Genomic DNA, 16,919 nt, shown 5'->3' with positions numbered 1-16,919 from the left:
TTCCCTGTAGTTTCTTTCCTAGATTCATTTTGTGGCAGCCATTAGAGTTGAGCAAGTTCCCACAATTGCAATGGTCAACTTTCGGTTGTGGTGTGGAGCGTGTGCACTGCTAAGGCACAGGGGAAAGCAGTGGGTGCCGGCTTGTTGAATACCAGGCCTTCAAAAGACAACACCAGGAGGCAGGCAGGGTAGTGAGGACCACAAGACCAGTCAGTGTTAAACACTAGAGAAAACACAGCTCTGAAACGATCGGAAGCTGAACTATTCCCTATTAACGGGGAAGTATGCATCAGAACCAATATTCTCTATGGCATGAGGTTTCCTGCTACCAGGAGTGTGTCCACAACAGCAGTCAACGGGTGTTTCCTTCTGCACCACTATGTCTTCTGCTATCTGGATTGTCATATAGTGTACCAGAATAAACCAATTTAAGGTACATGTGAAAGACAAAACTGAGTGGGGTGCAGCCTGCCAGTAATAACCTTCTAGGCTGTCGAAGGAGGGTTGTCACATGTTCGAGGCCAGCCTGGGATGTACAGCAAGACTATCTCTGACAATCCCACCAAACAAAAAAAGGCAAAGAAAATGTTTTGATTCTTATTTTTTAATCTTCAAAATTTTCTGCCATGACATCGGAATGCATGATAGAAATGGCTCATCTTCACATGAAACACTTGGGTTCATTTTCATTCACAAGTTTTTCTAAGAAAACATTTACAATTTCATAATCCCACATCCTTCCAGCCATTATCACAGATCTGACTGACATGAAACAGTAGTCGCCAGCACTAGGGGCTGGAACGCTTTCTGCGCATGAGTAGTGTCTTTGGAAACCACCCAAGAGTATCATGATTATAAATCTCATTGTACATGGCAACCCCAAAGGTGACAGATGTCCCCAAATAAAGTCCCTGTTTGTGGAGAGCTGTATTCTCCAGGCACGGAAAGAAATGTACTTCCATCTCCTAGTGTCCTTTCTCAAGGACTTGATTATGTCACCATTGCTAACTGGTGGAGAGAGATGCCTGAAGCTGCGCTCTGATAACTGGGTACAGAACGAACTCAAAGTCAGGTGGCTTAGCAGCTCTTCTTCGGAAGAGAGCTACTTTGAGGTGCTTTTTCCCCTTAGTTAAAAACAATGTTGTAAACAAAAGGAGAGAGATACATGGACATACACCTAGACAGACTTACACTGTGAGCGTTTTGGTGTGTGCATCTATCTTATCTAGAGATACACAGGTCTCCACTTGTCCCTCCACACCCGCCCTCCCACACAGCGTGTGGCTACGAGTGTCAGAAGGGTCCTTGGGAGTTTACCGGAGCTTTCATATTTCCAAATGATGAAATACCTGATTTTCACGTGGAGTAACACCTGAGAAGACACTAGAAGGGAATGACAGTTTTGATGCACTTTGGAATGGCACAGTCACGTAAACGGCTGCATACTTAAGACATCTGAACCTATGAAAAGTTCCTAAACATAATCCAACAACAAAAGTATGAAAACAATGTAGCAAGGTAAAAAAAATAGTTTTTGTAATCAAAGTATAAACAAACATAGGAAATGCACACTTGTCAGTCATTTAAGTAGGAAACATACTTAAGAAAAATAGTTATCTGACAAAACTTGAAAAAAGCCCCTTCCCATGTATACCAACATGCACTGCCCACACCACAGCAGGCCATCCAGGGGCTGCAAGGCTCACAGAAGAAGGAAATGCCCAGATAGCACACATCTGCACAGGGTGCCACCTAGTAAGCAGTACTGTGACTATTACACTTCTATAAAAAGACATCCCTCAGTGTAATAAGTTTGTATAAAAATTACACCTTTAATCCCAGCACTCCGGAGGCAGAGGCAGTCAGTCTCCAGAGCGAGTGCCAGGATAGGCTCCAAAGCTACACAGAGAAACCCTGTCTTGAAAAATAAAAAAAAAATAAAAATAAAAAAAAAAAATGAACCAATGAATTTCAAGCACCAATTCAACCATTTAAACTACTGTGTTTATGCTTCTACTGAGGGAACAGACAGTGCTGAAGGCTAGCGAGGGTTAGCAGGTCATCATTACAGTTTGTCTTTTAAAGGCATGCGGTTTTTGTTTTTTAGTCTTTTGTTTTCCCTCTTTTTCCATTCCCTTGAATGCCAAACATTAGAGAATGTTTAGGCTGGTAAAGGACTTCTTGGAGAACCCACCATCCCTCAGAATCATGGTTTAATATACATTAAAAGCTCTTCAACAAACCAATGCTTGCTTCTAGGATAAAGTTCTGTCCACAGGAACTGAGGGCTGTTCCTCGTTATGACTTAGAGAAGGCATCCCCTAGAATAGCCTCATGAGCATGTCCAGACATCTACTGGTAGTGTAAGAAAATGCAGTATTACAGGAAAAGGCAACACCACCATACTTGGCAATACTCAAGTTTTCCTTAATAAGTTCCCAACTAGACATTTGGGTGGGTCGTTATCACAATAAGATCACTTTCCTGTATCAGGAAAAATGGCAGTTTGAGCCCGTGGACGAGCAATGGTGTTTGCGATGCCTCTGTCGGTTCTGAGGAAATCACGCTCAGATAACGGGTTTATTTTGATGGGTACAACTGCAGCTCTGTTTCCAGTATTCACACCACACGTGGTGATTTCTTAGCCACACTCACCTGCCAGTCTCCTCCTGCTATTTAAGTTTGGTTACGTTTTCATCATATACCAAACGACCTTTGGTTTGCTGTATCTGACGTGGGAAACAAACCTCCATCCACAATGATTCCCCATCACTGCCCATCCTATTACCTGACTCCATCCCGTCACAGGCAGCTGAGGGAGCACTGCAGCCTGCGTTTCAGCACAGGAGTGGTATGCCTTGCTGGTCCTCAGGCAGGTCAGGTGCTCCCTGCTTCTCACCTAACTCACTGTCAGGCTCTTCATCAATCACCGTACCAAGGTCTTCACTGCCCCCCTCACTCTGCTCCTCGCCGGGCTCTGCAGTGTGCTCCAGGCTGTTCTCCACAAGTGGGGGTGAGCTGCTTATTCTGCTTTCCTCCTCAGCTGTCTGAGTTAACGGTTGGGAAGGAGGCAGGGGAGGAGGATTAGGCTGCCTGGCATTTTCAGTGGAAGAGGCAGGGGCTTTGGATAGACTGCTGTCTGTGATGACCTCATTCTGAGGTAAAGGTAACTTTTCCACAAGCTTCCACTGGATGATGCTCATATCTTTCCCACCAGTTGAAATCAGGTGACTGTCATTATGAGTGAAGCTGACATTGGTCACGTGGCTGCTGTGTGCACTGTACTTGTGACTGGGAGCCTAGGAAAGAAGTGATGGGAAAATGAAACTTATTCTTCTCATGCCTGCTTAGAGCAAAGGAGACAACTTGGGAGACTGAGTCAGCTTATGAAAACAGCTTCATTTAATTTACAGCGCAACCGTAAGCCTCAGATCTGAGGAATAAAACTTTGCCTTTTTCTGTATATAAAAAGGGGGAAGGGGAGCCTGGGATGGCAGTACCCAGGAGTCAAAAGCAGAAGGAAGACCCCGTCCCAGAAAGAAATCAGGAAGAGGACACTATCAGTTGTCCATCCCATAGTGTGAAAAGGGACAACTGAGCAGGGCTGTGCAGCCCATCACCAAGAGAGCTGGTAACTCCTCAGCTCTCCCGAAGCAGAAGGTAGGGCAGTGCTGGTTTCCGCTGAGCTGAGCTCACCTTTGCTTTGGAGCACGGATACTGAAACAGATGAACTTTACAGAAGTCATCAGCCACAGCTATCACCCTTCTATTGTGGGACCGCACCAGTGCATTGATGTCTGTCCCATCGGATCCTTCTGGCCAGACACCTGGAGAAAAAGAGGTGCACAAAATTAGCCTGAGGGGTGGAGAGATGGCTCAGCGGGTAAGACTGCTCTTCCAGAGGACCTCAGTTCAATTCCCAGCAACCACATGACAGTTCACAACTATAATTCCAGTTAAATGGACTCCCATGGCAAAACACCAATGCACATAAAGATAAATAAACTTAAGAAAAAAACCAAAATTAGGCAGAAACCATAACTGATATTAAAGTAAACAGACAAACTCTCCTTAGGTCAAACAAACTGGAACATTTAGGTTGAAGTGTTGATCTCCCATGACTGAGTCCTACATTGAAGAACTTTTTCTTTTTTAATGTGTATGAGTGTTTGCTTCCACAAGTGTGCCTGGTGACCACAAAAGTCAGAAGAGGGCATCTGACCCCCTGGAACAGGCCCACCATTGTGAGCCACAGCGGGTGCCTGGGAATCAAACTGGATCTGCCTTTCTAGCCCCGAGAGATGGTAGGTTTGTTGCCGGGAGTCTTCTCTATTGCGCTCTGCCTACAGGGTCAGCTTTTGTGCGGGAAGATGGCGTAGCTGTTAAGCACTTGATGCAGAAGAGCTGGGTTCCAGCCCCTAGACCTACTTGGGGGCTCACAACAATCCACAGCATTCAATTCATGTCCTCTGGCCCCAAAATCATGCACAGGGCGCACTTACATAGTTGCAAGCAAAACACTTCTTACACATAAGAGACATTTAACAAAAAAAATAGCAAGAGTCTTTAATGAACTGAAAGCTCATTGTTTTGACTAGAACAGCTTGCCAACAAGCTCCCAGGATCTGCCTGGTTTCATAAAGCTGGGGTTATAGTCCCAGGTGTTTAAGTGGGAGCTGGAGGTTCAAACTCAGGTTTTCATGCTTGCAAAGCAAATGCCTGTACCCACAAAACCATCTCCTTGGCTCCATCTACATGATATGAGACAGGGTCTCTTACTAACCCTGAAGCTCAGATTCAGGTAGGCCGATGGCCTTTAGGGACCCACACCAGTGACAGGACTGCAGGTTCATGCCAGCTGCAAGTTTGTGCCAAATAATCCATCTCCTCAGCCCTATAAGCCCTAATTTTATCTTTAAAACACCTAAATATTTTAACAGATGGCACTAGGACAACTGAATACCCACAAGGGGAAGCCATGCCACACATTGGTAAGGCCACCAAAACTCTGTAATTTGAATGTACATGGCACATTCACACACTAGTAGTTCTCAAAGGCCACAGGACCCAGCAATGCCACGCTGGAGTGCATACCCAAGAGAAATGAAACCTATCCATAAAAACTCTGTCCATCTACACAGCATCACTGTAATATCGAAGAGCAGACACAACCTACCTGATGAACAAAATGTAGTCTCTGCCACTCAAAAGGGCATCAGAGCTGTAAGAGCTCACCCAGTGAGATAAGCCATCATCACTGGACCGCAGCTGTGGTTATATGAATTATGCAGAATAGAGAACTGACAGATGAGTGTAGTGTTGCTGGGTTTGGATAGAACAGTCGTTCTCAACCTTCCTAACCTTTAATATAGTTCCTCATCTTGTGGGGACCCCCAACCATAAAATTATGTCATAGCCACTTCACAACTGTAATTTTACCGCTATGGGAGGGTCATTAGACCCACAGTTGAAAACCACCAGGGCAAAGGGAGAGATGGGTAGTAAAGGGTTTCTCTGTGGGTGAGGAAAATATTACAAGATCAGAGCATGATAAATTTTATTATCATTGATTTGTACACTTTAGGTAAACTGTACAATATGCGGATGAGATCTCACTAAAAGCTACTGTTTTTAAAAAAATGTCTTTACTAATTTGAAAGCTTCAAATCCACTGGAAGGTAATTTACCCTACTGTGCCAACTACTTTTCTTGAGACCCAAACTGGAAGTCTGCAGAGAATAATCTCACATTGGTTGAATCAGTACACTGGATCTTTCTGAATCTGAAATTAAGGGTTTTTACTATGTAGGCTTGGCTGGCCTTGAACTCTCAGAGGTACACTACCTTTATGCCTTCCAGATGCTGTGTATGTGAATGCCACCATCAGTTTACCTGGTAAACACAGTGTGTAAAAAGCTCATACACACTACCCACATTAGTGTAATGTTCTTACCAAAGACTTGGAAGCCTAGCACACAGGTGTACGTTGTCCAGTCGATGTCCTTACAGTCTGACCGGTTCCTGATCAGTTTGCAGCCGTTCTCAATGTCCCCTTTAGGAAATGAGAAACAGGGAATAATCAGAGCCATGTACAAATGTATCTGAGAGTGCCTCATAATTCAAACTGGTCATGTTTACTTGCATTTATAACCCATACACTGAACATTAAGATACATACTTTTTTTCCCCCCTGTTAAGTGTATCAGGACCTTACAGAAAAGAGTAAGTGTCTGAAAGCATGAAGGCTCACCCCAATACTTGCCCTGCCTCCAGGAAAAGCTGCTTAATGAAGCCATTGAGAGCTGCCTCAGTTTCACAGAAAAATCTCTCATGGCAACATCCGATGTCAGTTCTGCACTGTTAAATTAATGCATTGCTTTCTTGGAGAAGGAGCTGCATGGGAGCCTCGTTACTTAGCTCGGAGTAACATGTACTGTTAAATTAGAGGCCAGCACACACTTCACCGTTCACATTCCACGCAGCCTTCGTAGCACTGCCTGGCAAACAGATCTGAGCCCACAGATGATTGCTCATACTTACAGTACAGTATCTCGTAGTCGCCCGAGTTAGACATTATATGCTTATTGTCTGGGGACCAGTCAAGGTGTGTGATGTAGCTAGAATGTCCCTAAGAAAAGGTTAATAAAGACAGCATTTAGTTTTGAGTGACAGTGTAATAATAATTTGTTAACAATGCTTTCTTAGGATCCGTGTGCCAGGCCTCCTAAGGGTGGGGCAGCATCAGAGCCTGTGGTGCCAAAGAGACCCAGGACAGGTTCTTCAGTTCTTTTTACCCTGCCCTGTTAGAAGGTAAGAATGGCAGGTAGATACAACAAGAGTTTGGGCAGGGGACATAACAGAACACTGTCAAGTGCCACACCAGAGACAAGTAGGTACCACTTGTGTTAGAGAATAACACCATGCATTTTCAGGCTTGCCTTTAACCCACTCACCATATGTCACCAATGGAATGGACACTCGTCTTGAGAAAATTTCTGTTACAGATAATCACACAGAAGTTTTCCTGGGCTGTGTATGGTCCCTATAAATAGTCAGAACTCTCCTAGGCACATTCCTATTGCCAAAGAATGTTCTGGGTAGCAGAAAGTGACCCAACACTGCATCCCTGCAGAACAGCTAGACCCAAGTTAACCATCTGGTTCTTCAAAACTTTCCTTAAATAGGAAAATAGTGATCTTTTGCTGCTTAGCTTTTAACACTGGAAATTAAAACTACTAAATGCGATGATTCCCAATAACCCATTTCAGGTATGTCCTGAGGATCTTATGATTTATCAAGGTCGGCAGACACACACACACTTGTTTCATATAGCCTAACTTTGTACTTTTGGAATTAAAAGCCTCCTGCTTACATTGTTTGAAGTTAATAAACTCAATTCATCTCAGATACAGTTTTTAATAACTCACAAGCATTTTAATTATTCCAGTCTCCTGAAGCCAAATTAAACATGTCCCAAACTCTCTTTTGGACCCCACAACCTTGCTCAAAGCACCGCAGATCCATGTATTTGTATGTTTAAGTGATCTCAACTGTGGAGTTTGGGAGTTTTGAAGCTTCCTGAATACTAGAGACTGGATATGTTGGAAAACAGGCCAAGAATCACTTGCAGTTGAGAACATTAGCAACAAGAGATCAATGTTTAAAACCAGAATGGCATGCATGGTTACTGCATGGTATTTCTGAGTGTGCATGAGGGCATGCTAACACACTGACAGACAAGTCTCATGTCTAATTGTGCATTGCCATACTCCTCTAAGCCTTTATCCTAACACAGGTGTTATGTGCATATTGCCTGCATCTCTAAAAAAGCAATACTTAACTCACACAACAGTAGACACACAATGTGCTCAGAAGGCCAATCAATGCAAACTGGTGCCCAGTCAATTTCTGTAGTTTGAGCTGAGTTCCCACCAAACAGAAGTATGTAGCTTGTGTATAGAATTTAACTTTCATATTATAAAGATAACCTGCTATCTTTAGAAATGGAGAAACAAATCACAGCAAATACGTTTCTGCTCACTTTCTTAAAAGGAGACATCCACTAAAGTTATTCTATAGGATACTGGGGATCAAACATGGGGCATTGAGATAAAGCTTCCCAGAGCTAGGGGTGTGGTGACAAACACCTTTAATCCTAGCACTCTAGAGGCAGGGAAGATCTCTGTGAGTTTGAAGCCAGTCTGGTCTACAGAGTAAGTTCAAGGGCAGCCTGGGCTATGCAGAAAGATCTTTTATCAAACAGTTTCCCATAGAAATAGTTTAAACAAACTGCTTTAATACTCATTACAAAGAGATTAATACTAAGCTCAACTGTAAGGAGGTACCTTTCCAGAACCCATAGTAGTGTTCTACAGTCAGGTAATTACAATTTTCTTTTTAAAAAGTTTTTCCATTATGTGTGTGGGTATGTGCATTGCCATAGAGATCAGAAACACCAGATCCCCTGGAGCTGGAGATACAGGTGGATGAGAGCAGCTCCATGTGGGTCCTGGCAACCAGAGCCCACTCAGACACCTCCAGGTCTCCCCTCCTCTATTTTCTTTATTTGAGGTAGGGTCTCAAACTTACTATGTAGCTGAGGATGACCCGGAATACTGATCCTCCTGTCGCCATGTGCCAAGAAAGTGCTGCTATAGCTAGTTTATGAGGTACTGTGGATCCAGACAAGGGACCCATGCATTATGGCACAGGTGATCTCAGGTTTCACAGAAACAGATTAGAGTTTAAAGCAGTTAACATGAGAAAACAAGGGCTACATCAAGGTGAACACTTAATTCTCCTTTTAACAGAATACAATTTCTCAATTACTTTGTAACTTAGGTCATTCTATTTTGCTACTTACAGTGCACTTTCCATATCTGCTGTATTTTCTTGCATTTTCTGATACCGAATAGAGGTAAATAAAGTTGTCGTGAGATCCTACAGCCAGGAGAGTACCATCTAGAATTTAAATGTGAAAAAAGTGTTGACTAGAAAAATGTCTGTATTGCTACCTTACTGGTTCTACAAAAAAGTGTCAAATCTCAAAGTAACTGTTATTTGGCATTTTATGAACAAATCCAATCACTCAGCATCCCCTAAAATCAAATGGTAACCCAGTCCAACATAGAATCCTTCCTTGGATACTCTGTGGTCTTGTCCCCTTGTAGTCGACTAGATGATGGGTTCAGGACAATTTCCCTACATTTATTGGTGGAAGTACACAATGTTCATGCAGTAAATTAAGCATGTACAGCTGCATAGCTGGGCAGGCACATCTGACGCCACCAATATCAGGGTAGGTCTTAAGAAGGAACACAATACTCTCTCTGGTTCTGTGTCATCTTTGGTTATACCTACTGCTATGCTAAGCAATTGACAACTGGACAGACTCACTGATCTTTTGATTTTAAATGCTACATTTTGTAAAGGTTGTAATTCCAGCATTAAAAAAATAAAAAAGCAAAACAGGAAATACTGCTGTCTCAAATGACTGTACTGGGGCAGGCAAGATGGAGCAGAAGGAAAGGGACCCGTTGCCATGCTTGATGACCCCGTTCAAGCCTAGGAACCATGAGGTAGAAGCATAGAATGACCTAACAAGAGTTGCCCTCTGACACATGTGAAAAACAACAGAAATCAAACTAATTTTCCCCATGTTCGTGCTTCTTTGGAAAGAATGAAGGAGCAATCAAACATCCTCTCTTTACTCTTAATCAACAGCTATGAGAATACACTCTGTGGGCCAAAGATGTAGCTCCTTGATGAAGTGTTTACCTGTCAGGTACATGAAACATAGGTTTCAACTCCTAGCATTACAAAAACAAAACCCACCAACCCAAAATGTTCACATGTAAGAAATTCTAGGTATGCATGCCTATAATCCCAGTTCTTCTAAGAGGCGGGAGAATTATGAGTTTCAAGACAGCTTGGGAAAGACCACCTCAAAAACAGTCAGATTGACTCTAGAAAAGGATAATATAAATCAAACCACATAAATAACAACAAAAAAGTAACTGGAATATTGTGAAAACATTTTGAATAAAGTACAAAGAATTACTCAAAACTGAATGAGTTACTTAAGAATTACTTAAGAATTCTTAAGTATTTTATCCAGTAACAATTATGATTATATAACTCAAAACAATGTTAAATAGAGTATTTGGATATTAGTATGAATGCTGGTTATTTCTTCTACAATTTTTTGGCAATGCCAAGGACTGAACCCAAGGCAAGTGTTCTATCACTAAACTCCATTCTCCACTGCTTCTATCTTTTTTTTCTTTTTTAAAAGATTTTATTTATTATATATTCAACATTCTGCTTCCATGTATATCTGCATCCCAGAAGAGGGCACCAGATCTCATAATGGATGGTTATGAGCCACCATGTGGTTGCTGGGAATTGAACTCAGGACTTCTGAAAGAGCAGCCGGTGCTCTTAATCTCTGAGCCATCTCTCTAGCCCTCTATCCTTTTTATATACAAAGAAAAGGTTGCTAATTAGACGTAACATTCAGCTGTTGTGGGGTATCTGTATTCTGTGTGATGATGTATTGCTGTGATTGGTTTAATAAAAAGTTGACTGGCCAATAGCTAGCAGGAGAGCATAGGCAGGATTTGCAGGGAGAGCACGGAACTGGAAATGAATCTAGCACATGAGAGACGCTAGCGAGACCCAGAGGCAGTCGGACATACAGAATGGAAGAAAGGTAAAAAGCCATGTGATGGAACACAGATGAATAGAAACGGGTTAAATTTCAGTTGTAAGAGCTAGTTGGGAACAAGCCTAAGCTAAAGGCCAAGCTTTCATAATGAGTGTCATTTGGGGCGAGTAGTCCCAGCGAGAAACTACTACTACATTCAGCTTACTATATAAAGATTCTAGTGTATATAGTATGATTTGGTTATACTGGTTCTAACTGCTACCGCAGCTGTGACAGTTCATGGTAAATGCATGCTTGATGATGATTATGCTGTTTAAGTTTTTGGGTTTCTTATAGTTTCCAGTAGTGGAGTTTAACCTGATATTTGGGGGACAAGTCACAACTCTTGGAAACAGATAAAAGGAGTGAACCTCATCGACAAATAAATGTGATTTCGGTGAGTGCACACCAAAGGAGGAGGGGCTGCCCACCTACTGAGTAGCGCATCACAGAGAGCTGCTCATTCCCATCAGTGTGGATGGACACCAGATCTCTGCTTTCTGCATCCAGGACAAACCACCTGTTTAGGAAGGAAAGAAGGAAAAGACAGTAACATTTACAGAAAGAGTAGCTGACTTTTTCTACATTTTTTTCAGATTTCATTTATTTTAGTTTTATTTGCATTGGTCTGTGAGAGAGTGTCGAGTCCCCTGGAACCAGAGTTACACAAAGTTTCTGCCATGTGGGCTCGAGAACTGAACCCAGGTCCTTAACCAATGAGCCATCTCTCCAGCCCCCTTTTCTACACTTTTAAGAAATTTAAGTATTAATATTTAACTAGGACTGTGCTTCTATGTTCTAATCAAGAGTATTTAAAAAAATGCTGCAAAAAATGCTGCTAGATAGACATTGGTCTAGTGTTTTTAACTGTACCTCTGTCAGGCATTGTTTAGACAGAAAAATACAATGACAAGGTCAAGATTATACTAGAGCTGAAAGTCAGCAATGGGGCAGCGGAGAAAAGAAATGACTAAATGGTAATCCCTGGGACGGTCAGCAAACAACAGAACTCACAGAGGAAATGAGTAAGAGTAGGCACAGAAGAACCTGTAAGGAGGATGCAGGATGAAGTGAACATTGAGGGGAGGTTAGGATAATGGCAGCTGCATAGCTAGGGAGGCAGGCAGAAAAAAGGGACACATTCAGGATTGAATTTTAGTAATTTTGTGAGTGAGGGGCTGGAATTTCTCTAGGTAGCTAATTTAATCCATACACTCTGTCATTTAACAGCCTTCTCCACACGCTTGAGTTTAAAGGCCAACCAGTAGGAAGCTGGCACACAGGAGCCATATGGTCCATGTTTACTGAACATACGTTGGCACAGCTGACGGTGCCCACAGACTGTAGGTTTGTTTTGAACTGTTATTCATCAGTCTTCAGGCTACCACTGTAAGCACCGAGAGCTGCCTTTTCAGAAAGGAAACAAGATGACATCACAACTAAGACTAACTGGATCTTGAGATACAGAGTTACTATGACTACCAGGCTTCAAGTCTTAAAATTATTAAAGTTTTCATAATCATATTAAGTATGTAAGAATATAATAAAGTTGGTAAACCTCTAACTAATATTGGCTATTTCTAAGCCCTTTTAATTTTCCTAGGAAAGCTACATACATTTTTTTAAATCTGTTTGGAAGCAACCTGAGCAAGCAACAAAGCCTAGATCATGTTCTCATGTATAGAAACCTACACTGTTATAGATAGCAGCTACTTAATCTTTGTTTTTTAACTCTTGTGTAGTTTTTCTATTTCTTTAAATACAGCAGGTTGATTCTTCTATTTTTGGAATGGCATTTTATTTTGGACCCTAATTTGCATGTGTGTGAAAGCCCTAAGCCGACTCTCCTTTGAGATAGGGTTTCTCTTCTCAATGAACGAAGTAGGAGTGTGAAGATTCAGCTGTTGTAGCTGGCCAGCTTCCTTCTCCACTTTCTGGGGGCTGCTGGGATTAGAGGCTGGATGCTATGCCTGCTTAACTTGGAAACCAGTCATTACCCTATGCACACCAAGAGCATTATCTACTGAGTCCTCTCTCCAGCCAGGCAAATAATTGTTAAACGCATAGAATTTCCCTATAGATGTGCACGCTCTCACCCCTTTCACTGCACTGTATTTTACTTTCAGAAGATGCTACCATGGCCAGGATCTCTGTTCTTACTCAAAGTCCCAGAAAAGGGAGTTTTCTACAAGCAAAATTTGAGTTTTCACGTTGTATTTAATCACTTCTCATTTTAAGGTGTATATATTAGAACAGAGCTTCTCCTGGGGAGTAATGTGCCATCACTACGAGGCTCTATGAGACCTAAAGGAACTAATGGCTTTTTCTAAACCTAATGGCCATCAGGGATGGGATATATTAAGTTGACGTGCAAACCCAAATACCCTTTATCATGATGACTTTTTCGGGTTGGTTGTCAAGTCTCATGTAGTCCAGGATGGCTGTCAACTTGCTCTATAGCTAAGGCTGACCTTGAATTCTTTATCCTCCTACTTTTCCACAAATGCTGGGATCATAGCCATGTATCACCATGCTTGGGTACACGGCTTATGCACAGAGAATTTAGAGGTCGAACTACTTTAGCATCCTTAAATAAAAGTTATCTCTTTTCCTTTAGAAAAATATGCAGCCATTAAATCCATGATAGTATCTTTGGATAAAGTGTGTCCTATGGCCTTGCTCTTTTTTTTTTTTGAATGATCCTCTAGTTCTTCTGTCCTCCAAGAATGACCACACATATATGGAATAGACAGACAGGCAGGCACACACGAAAATAAAAATCAAAAGGAATGTTACTTTTGTAATTAGAAAAATGTAAAGTCAAAAGAAGAAAGAAAACAAACAAAAATACCCCAAAACCAGGTGGTGGCGGCACATGCCTTTAATTCCAGTACACAGGAGGCAGAGATAGGTAGATCTCTTAAGTTTGAGGCCAGCCAAGACTACACAGAGAAAGCCTGTTTATAAAAAAAAAAAAAAAAAAAAAAAAAGTAAAGCCAACAAGAGAAGAAAAGCCCAATTCAACCAATCACTTATGCGATAAAGAACTCTTTACAACTCAGTAATTCATGTGTGGGACAGGATTTGAATATACAGTTTGCTTAGAATGGTAAACAAATGCTGTTGCAAATGCAAACCATGACATCAGTTCCTTCACCCCCTGCCTCCTGGGTGACCAGAACACAGGTAGATGAGGAGACGATGTAAAGATGTGGGGAAACTGGAGCCCTCTGAAGTAGGATTGCAAATGGCACAGCTGATGTACAAAAGTCTGTCAAAGCATTAGAATTGTATGACCTCTGTCATCCAAGACAAATGAAAGCATACTTCTACACCAAATCTTGTACATGAATGTTTGTAGCAGGATTATTCCATTGTCAAAAGTGGAAAGCCAAATGGCCATAAAAAGGGATAAGTACTAGTATATATAACATTCTTTCAAGCTCTATTACTTCAAGTGAAAGAAGCCAGTCACCAAGGCATGCCTGCCTGATTCCATTCATATGAAATGTCTGGAACTGGCAAACCTATAGGAAAAGGCTAGTCAGCTACCTATAGCTGAACAGGGCAGAAGGTAGGTATACAGGAATTGCTGTTAGGGTAAAGGATTTCTTTCTGGGCTAATGAAAACAGTCTGAAATGATATTACACAGTTCTGTGGATGTACTAGGACCATTAGATAATATATTTAAGTGGGCTTTATGGTAAATTATATCTCAATAAAGCTGAGCAGTGGTAATTATACCCACTCATTTCTTCCCCCTTAAAAAAGACACAATACAGTCTTTGGGCAGTTGTGGAGCATCCCTAGATGTCACATACACCACACACTCTTTTAAAACAACAATTTTATCACTGATAATGTATTTGCTCTTGTGTTTATTTGTGCAGATGCAGTATTGTGAAAATATCTCTTACTAGAATTACTGCTGGACCTCACAGCTGAGTTAATAATATATCTTGAGGTCACTTAAGACTTAATACTGCTATCCTACTGTGTATTCAGCCTGTCTAACCTGCATTTGAAAGAACAGTGTAACTTGCCTTGGACTTTCCATGTAATGTACCTAAGCTAATGCACAGCTTTAATCTTTTCCATGGCCCTAGCCCAGAACAATACATGAATGTCTGCATGTGTGTTATCATAATTGTTTGCTGAGAACAGCAAACAGGATGCAAGTGCACTTATGTAATAATAAATACACAACACTAATACTTCATCCCTTCTCACCTGACGTGCTCTTTCTGTGCTGTTCAATACACACAGAGCAAAAGCCCTTTGTTAGGGACCAGACATAGGGACAGACAAGACAGACATCAGACAGGCACAGGGACATAGACTCAAACTGTTTACTGCTGGCCTGAACCCATAAGCTAGAGAGATAGGGAAGACACAGGGAGATAAACAGGACTCTAACTCAGGTTCACTCTTGGTTAAATTACTCCAAGAGAAGTGCTTTGATTTCTTCCCTTAATGCAGTACTAATGCATATTGGTGACTCTGAGTCACTAATGCACTTTTTACTTGGTGACATGATGCAGAAATCTATAAATGGACACAGACACATCTTTAAACATCTTACCAGTCAACTTTCTGACTCATGCACAATTTGGAAATGTTTTACAATAACCAGCTCTTAGCCCCGAATGTGACTTTCCCCCAGGTATAAAAGAGAAGTGATTATAATCTGAATGGCTAAAATAGTAACTTTTCAGTTTCAGAGAGTAAAGTGTTCACAGACAATATATATATATATGGAAGGTCCATGATTCAAAAGCACAGAAGCAGGTGTGAATCGTATCTAAAATGAACAATAAAAATTGCATCTGGTGTAGATCTGTGCAGTCTCCAGCTCCATACCAGACGGAGCAGACTAACTGCCAACACTACATATGTAGTTAGTTATTATAGTCCTCTCATTTGTGTGCTTTCTACTGACAACTCCAACAAGTAAAAATCTTTTAACTTTAGTATAAGTCACTAAGACTGAAGTGACTCCACAGCTTCATAAATATTAGAAAGTAATTTCAGTGGGTTTCAACCAGATCACTTTTTAAACATTTATTTAAGGTTTAAAAAAATGTGTGTGTGTGTGTTATAGGGGAGTGCACATGCCATGACATGCATGTGGAGAGCAGAGGACAACTTCCAGGAGTTGGTTCTTGATTCCAGGGTCTGAGTTCATGCCGTCAGGGTTGGCAGCAAGCAACTTACCTGCTGAGCCATCACCTAGCTAATCAAAACAGTTAAAAACACTAGGGCTGTGTGTGAGCATATGTATTGGACACACATGTACTGCTTTATCCAGTCAAACTGTGCTTTTGTGATTTTCAAACCCCTCTAGCCTTACACTTGACTAAGTGCACACAAGGGTATTAAGTGTGCTGTATGAGGGATGAATTTCCCAGATGAGATTGACAACACTCCACAGTAGTTCGAACAGCCCACAATTTCGGATCACTCAGCTCACTTAAAGACCCTACCTGCCTGAATGTGTTCCGATGGCCACCACTGTACCACTTGGATGAAAATCTGCACAGTGTCCTGGTTCCTAGAGGAGAAAAAGACAGCCATTGAGGGAGTGGTGGTCTCAATAGGTATGGCCCTACAGATTCATATGTTTGAGGGCTTGGTAGGGAGTGGCACTCTTAGGAGGTGTGGCCTTGTTGGAGGAAATGAGTCGCTGTGGGGATAGTTTTTGAGGTCTCATATGCTCATACTATACCCAGTGTGGGACAGAGTTCACTTCCTATTGCCTATGGGTCAAGATGCAGAACTCTCAGCTTCCTCTCCAGCACCATGTCCTGCCATGCTGATAATGGACTACAGCCCCAGTTAAATGTTTTCCTTTCTAGGAGTTTCCTTAGTCATGGTGTCACAGCAATAGAGCCCTGACTAAGACAGAGGGTACAGGAGAAAAGACTCCTTAGATCTAAGGGAACTGTGAAAAAAAAAAAAAAAATCTAAGTAACTTGTTTCACATAAACATGAAATTCTGGTCAGCTTTACTGTAAACCAATGAGAAATACTATGTAGATACAACTGAAAAGGAACTTTAGGACTGACTGGCAAAGGGAAAAGATAATTGGTTTGTGGCCGGGCAGCGGAACAATATGGGTAACACCAAATACATTAAATACATGCTGGGTGGTGGCAGCACATGCCTTTAATCTCTCAGCACTGGGGAGGCAGAGGCAGAGATATGAGTTTGAG

At 41.7% G+C, this 16,919-nt stretch overlaps 1 protein-coding gene across 2 annotated transcripts in view; it reads right to left on the bottom strand.

Moving 5' to 3' along the window:
- Positions 1 to 586: 586 nt before the first annotated feature.
- Eml4 (EMAP like 4) overlaps positions 587 to 16,919 on the bottom strand; it is a 113,411-nt gene continuing 97,078 nt past the window's right edge. For both annotated transcript variants that reach the window (XM_027417911.2, XM_027417912.2), the window contains 7 exons: positions 16,190 to 16,257; positions 11,137 to 11,225; positions 8,864 to 8,961; positions 6,541 to 6,628; positions 5,954 to 6,052; positions 3,697 to 3,827; positions 587 to 3,299 (listed from right to left, as the gene is read on the bottom strand). In XM_027417911.2, coding sequence (XP_027273712.1) covers positions 2,838 to 3,299; positions 3,697 to 3,827; positions 5,954 to 6,052; positions 6,541 to 6,628; positions 8,864 to 8,961; positions 11,137 to 11,225; positions 16,190 to 16,257 — 1,035 coding nt within the window. In that variant the 3' untranslated portion in view covers positions 587 to 2,837. The remainder of the gene's footprint in view (positions 3,300 to 3,696; positions 3,828 to 5,953; positions 6,053 to 6,540; positions 6,629 to 8,863; positions 8,962 to 11,136; positions 11,226 to 16,189; positions 16,258 to 16,919) is intronic.

This window comes from Cricetulus griseus, chromosome 5 (assembly GCF_003668045.3).
Source record: "Cricetulus griseus strain 17A/GY chromosome 5, alternate assembly CriGri-PICRH-1.0, whole genome shotgun sequence".
NCBI classification, from domain to species: Eukaryota; Metazoa; Chordata; class Mammalia; order Rodentia; family Cricetidae; genus Cricetulus; species Cricetulus griseus.
The sequence above is the reverse complement of the archived record's forward strand: the minus strand, read 5'-3'. Positions and strand labels throughout refer to the sequence as shown.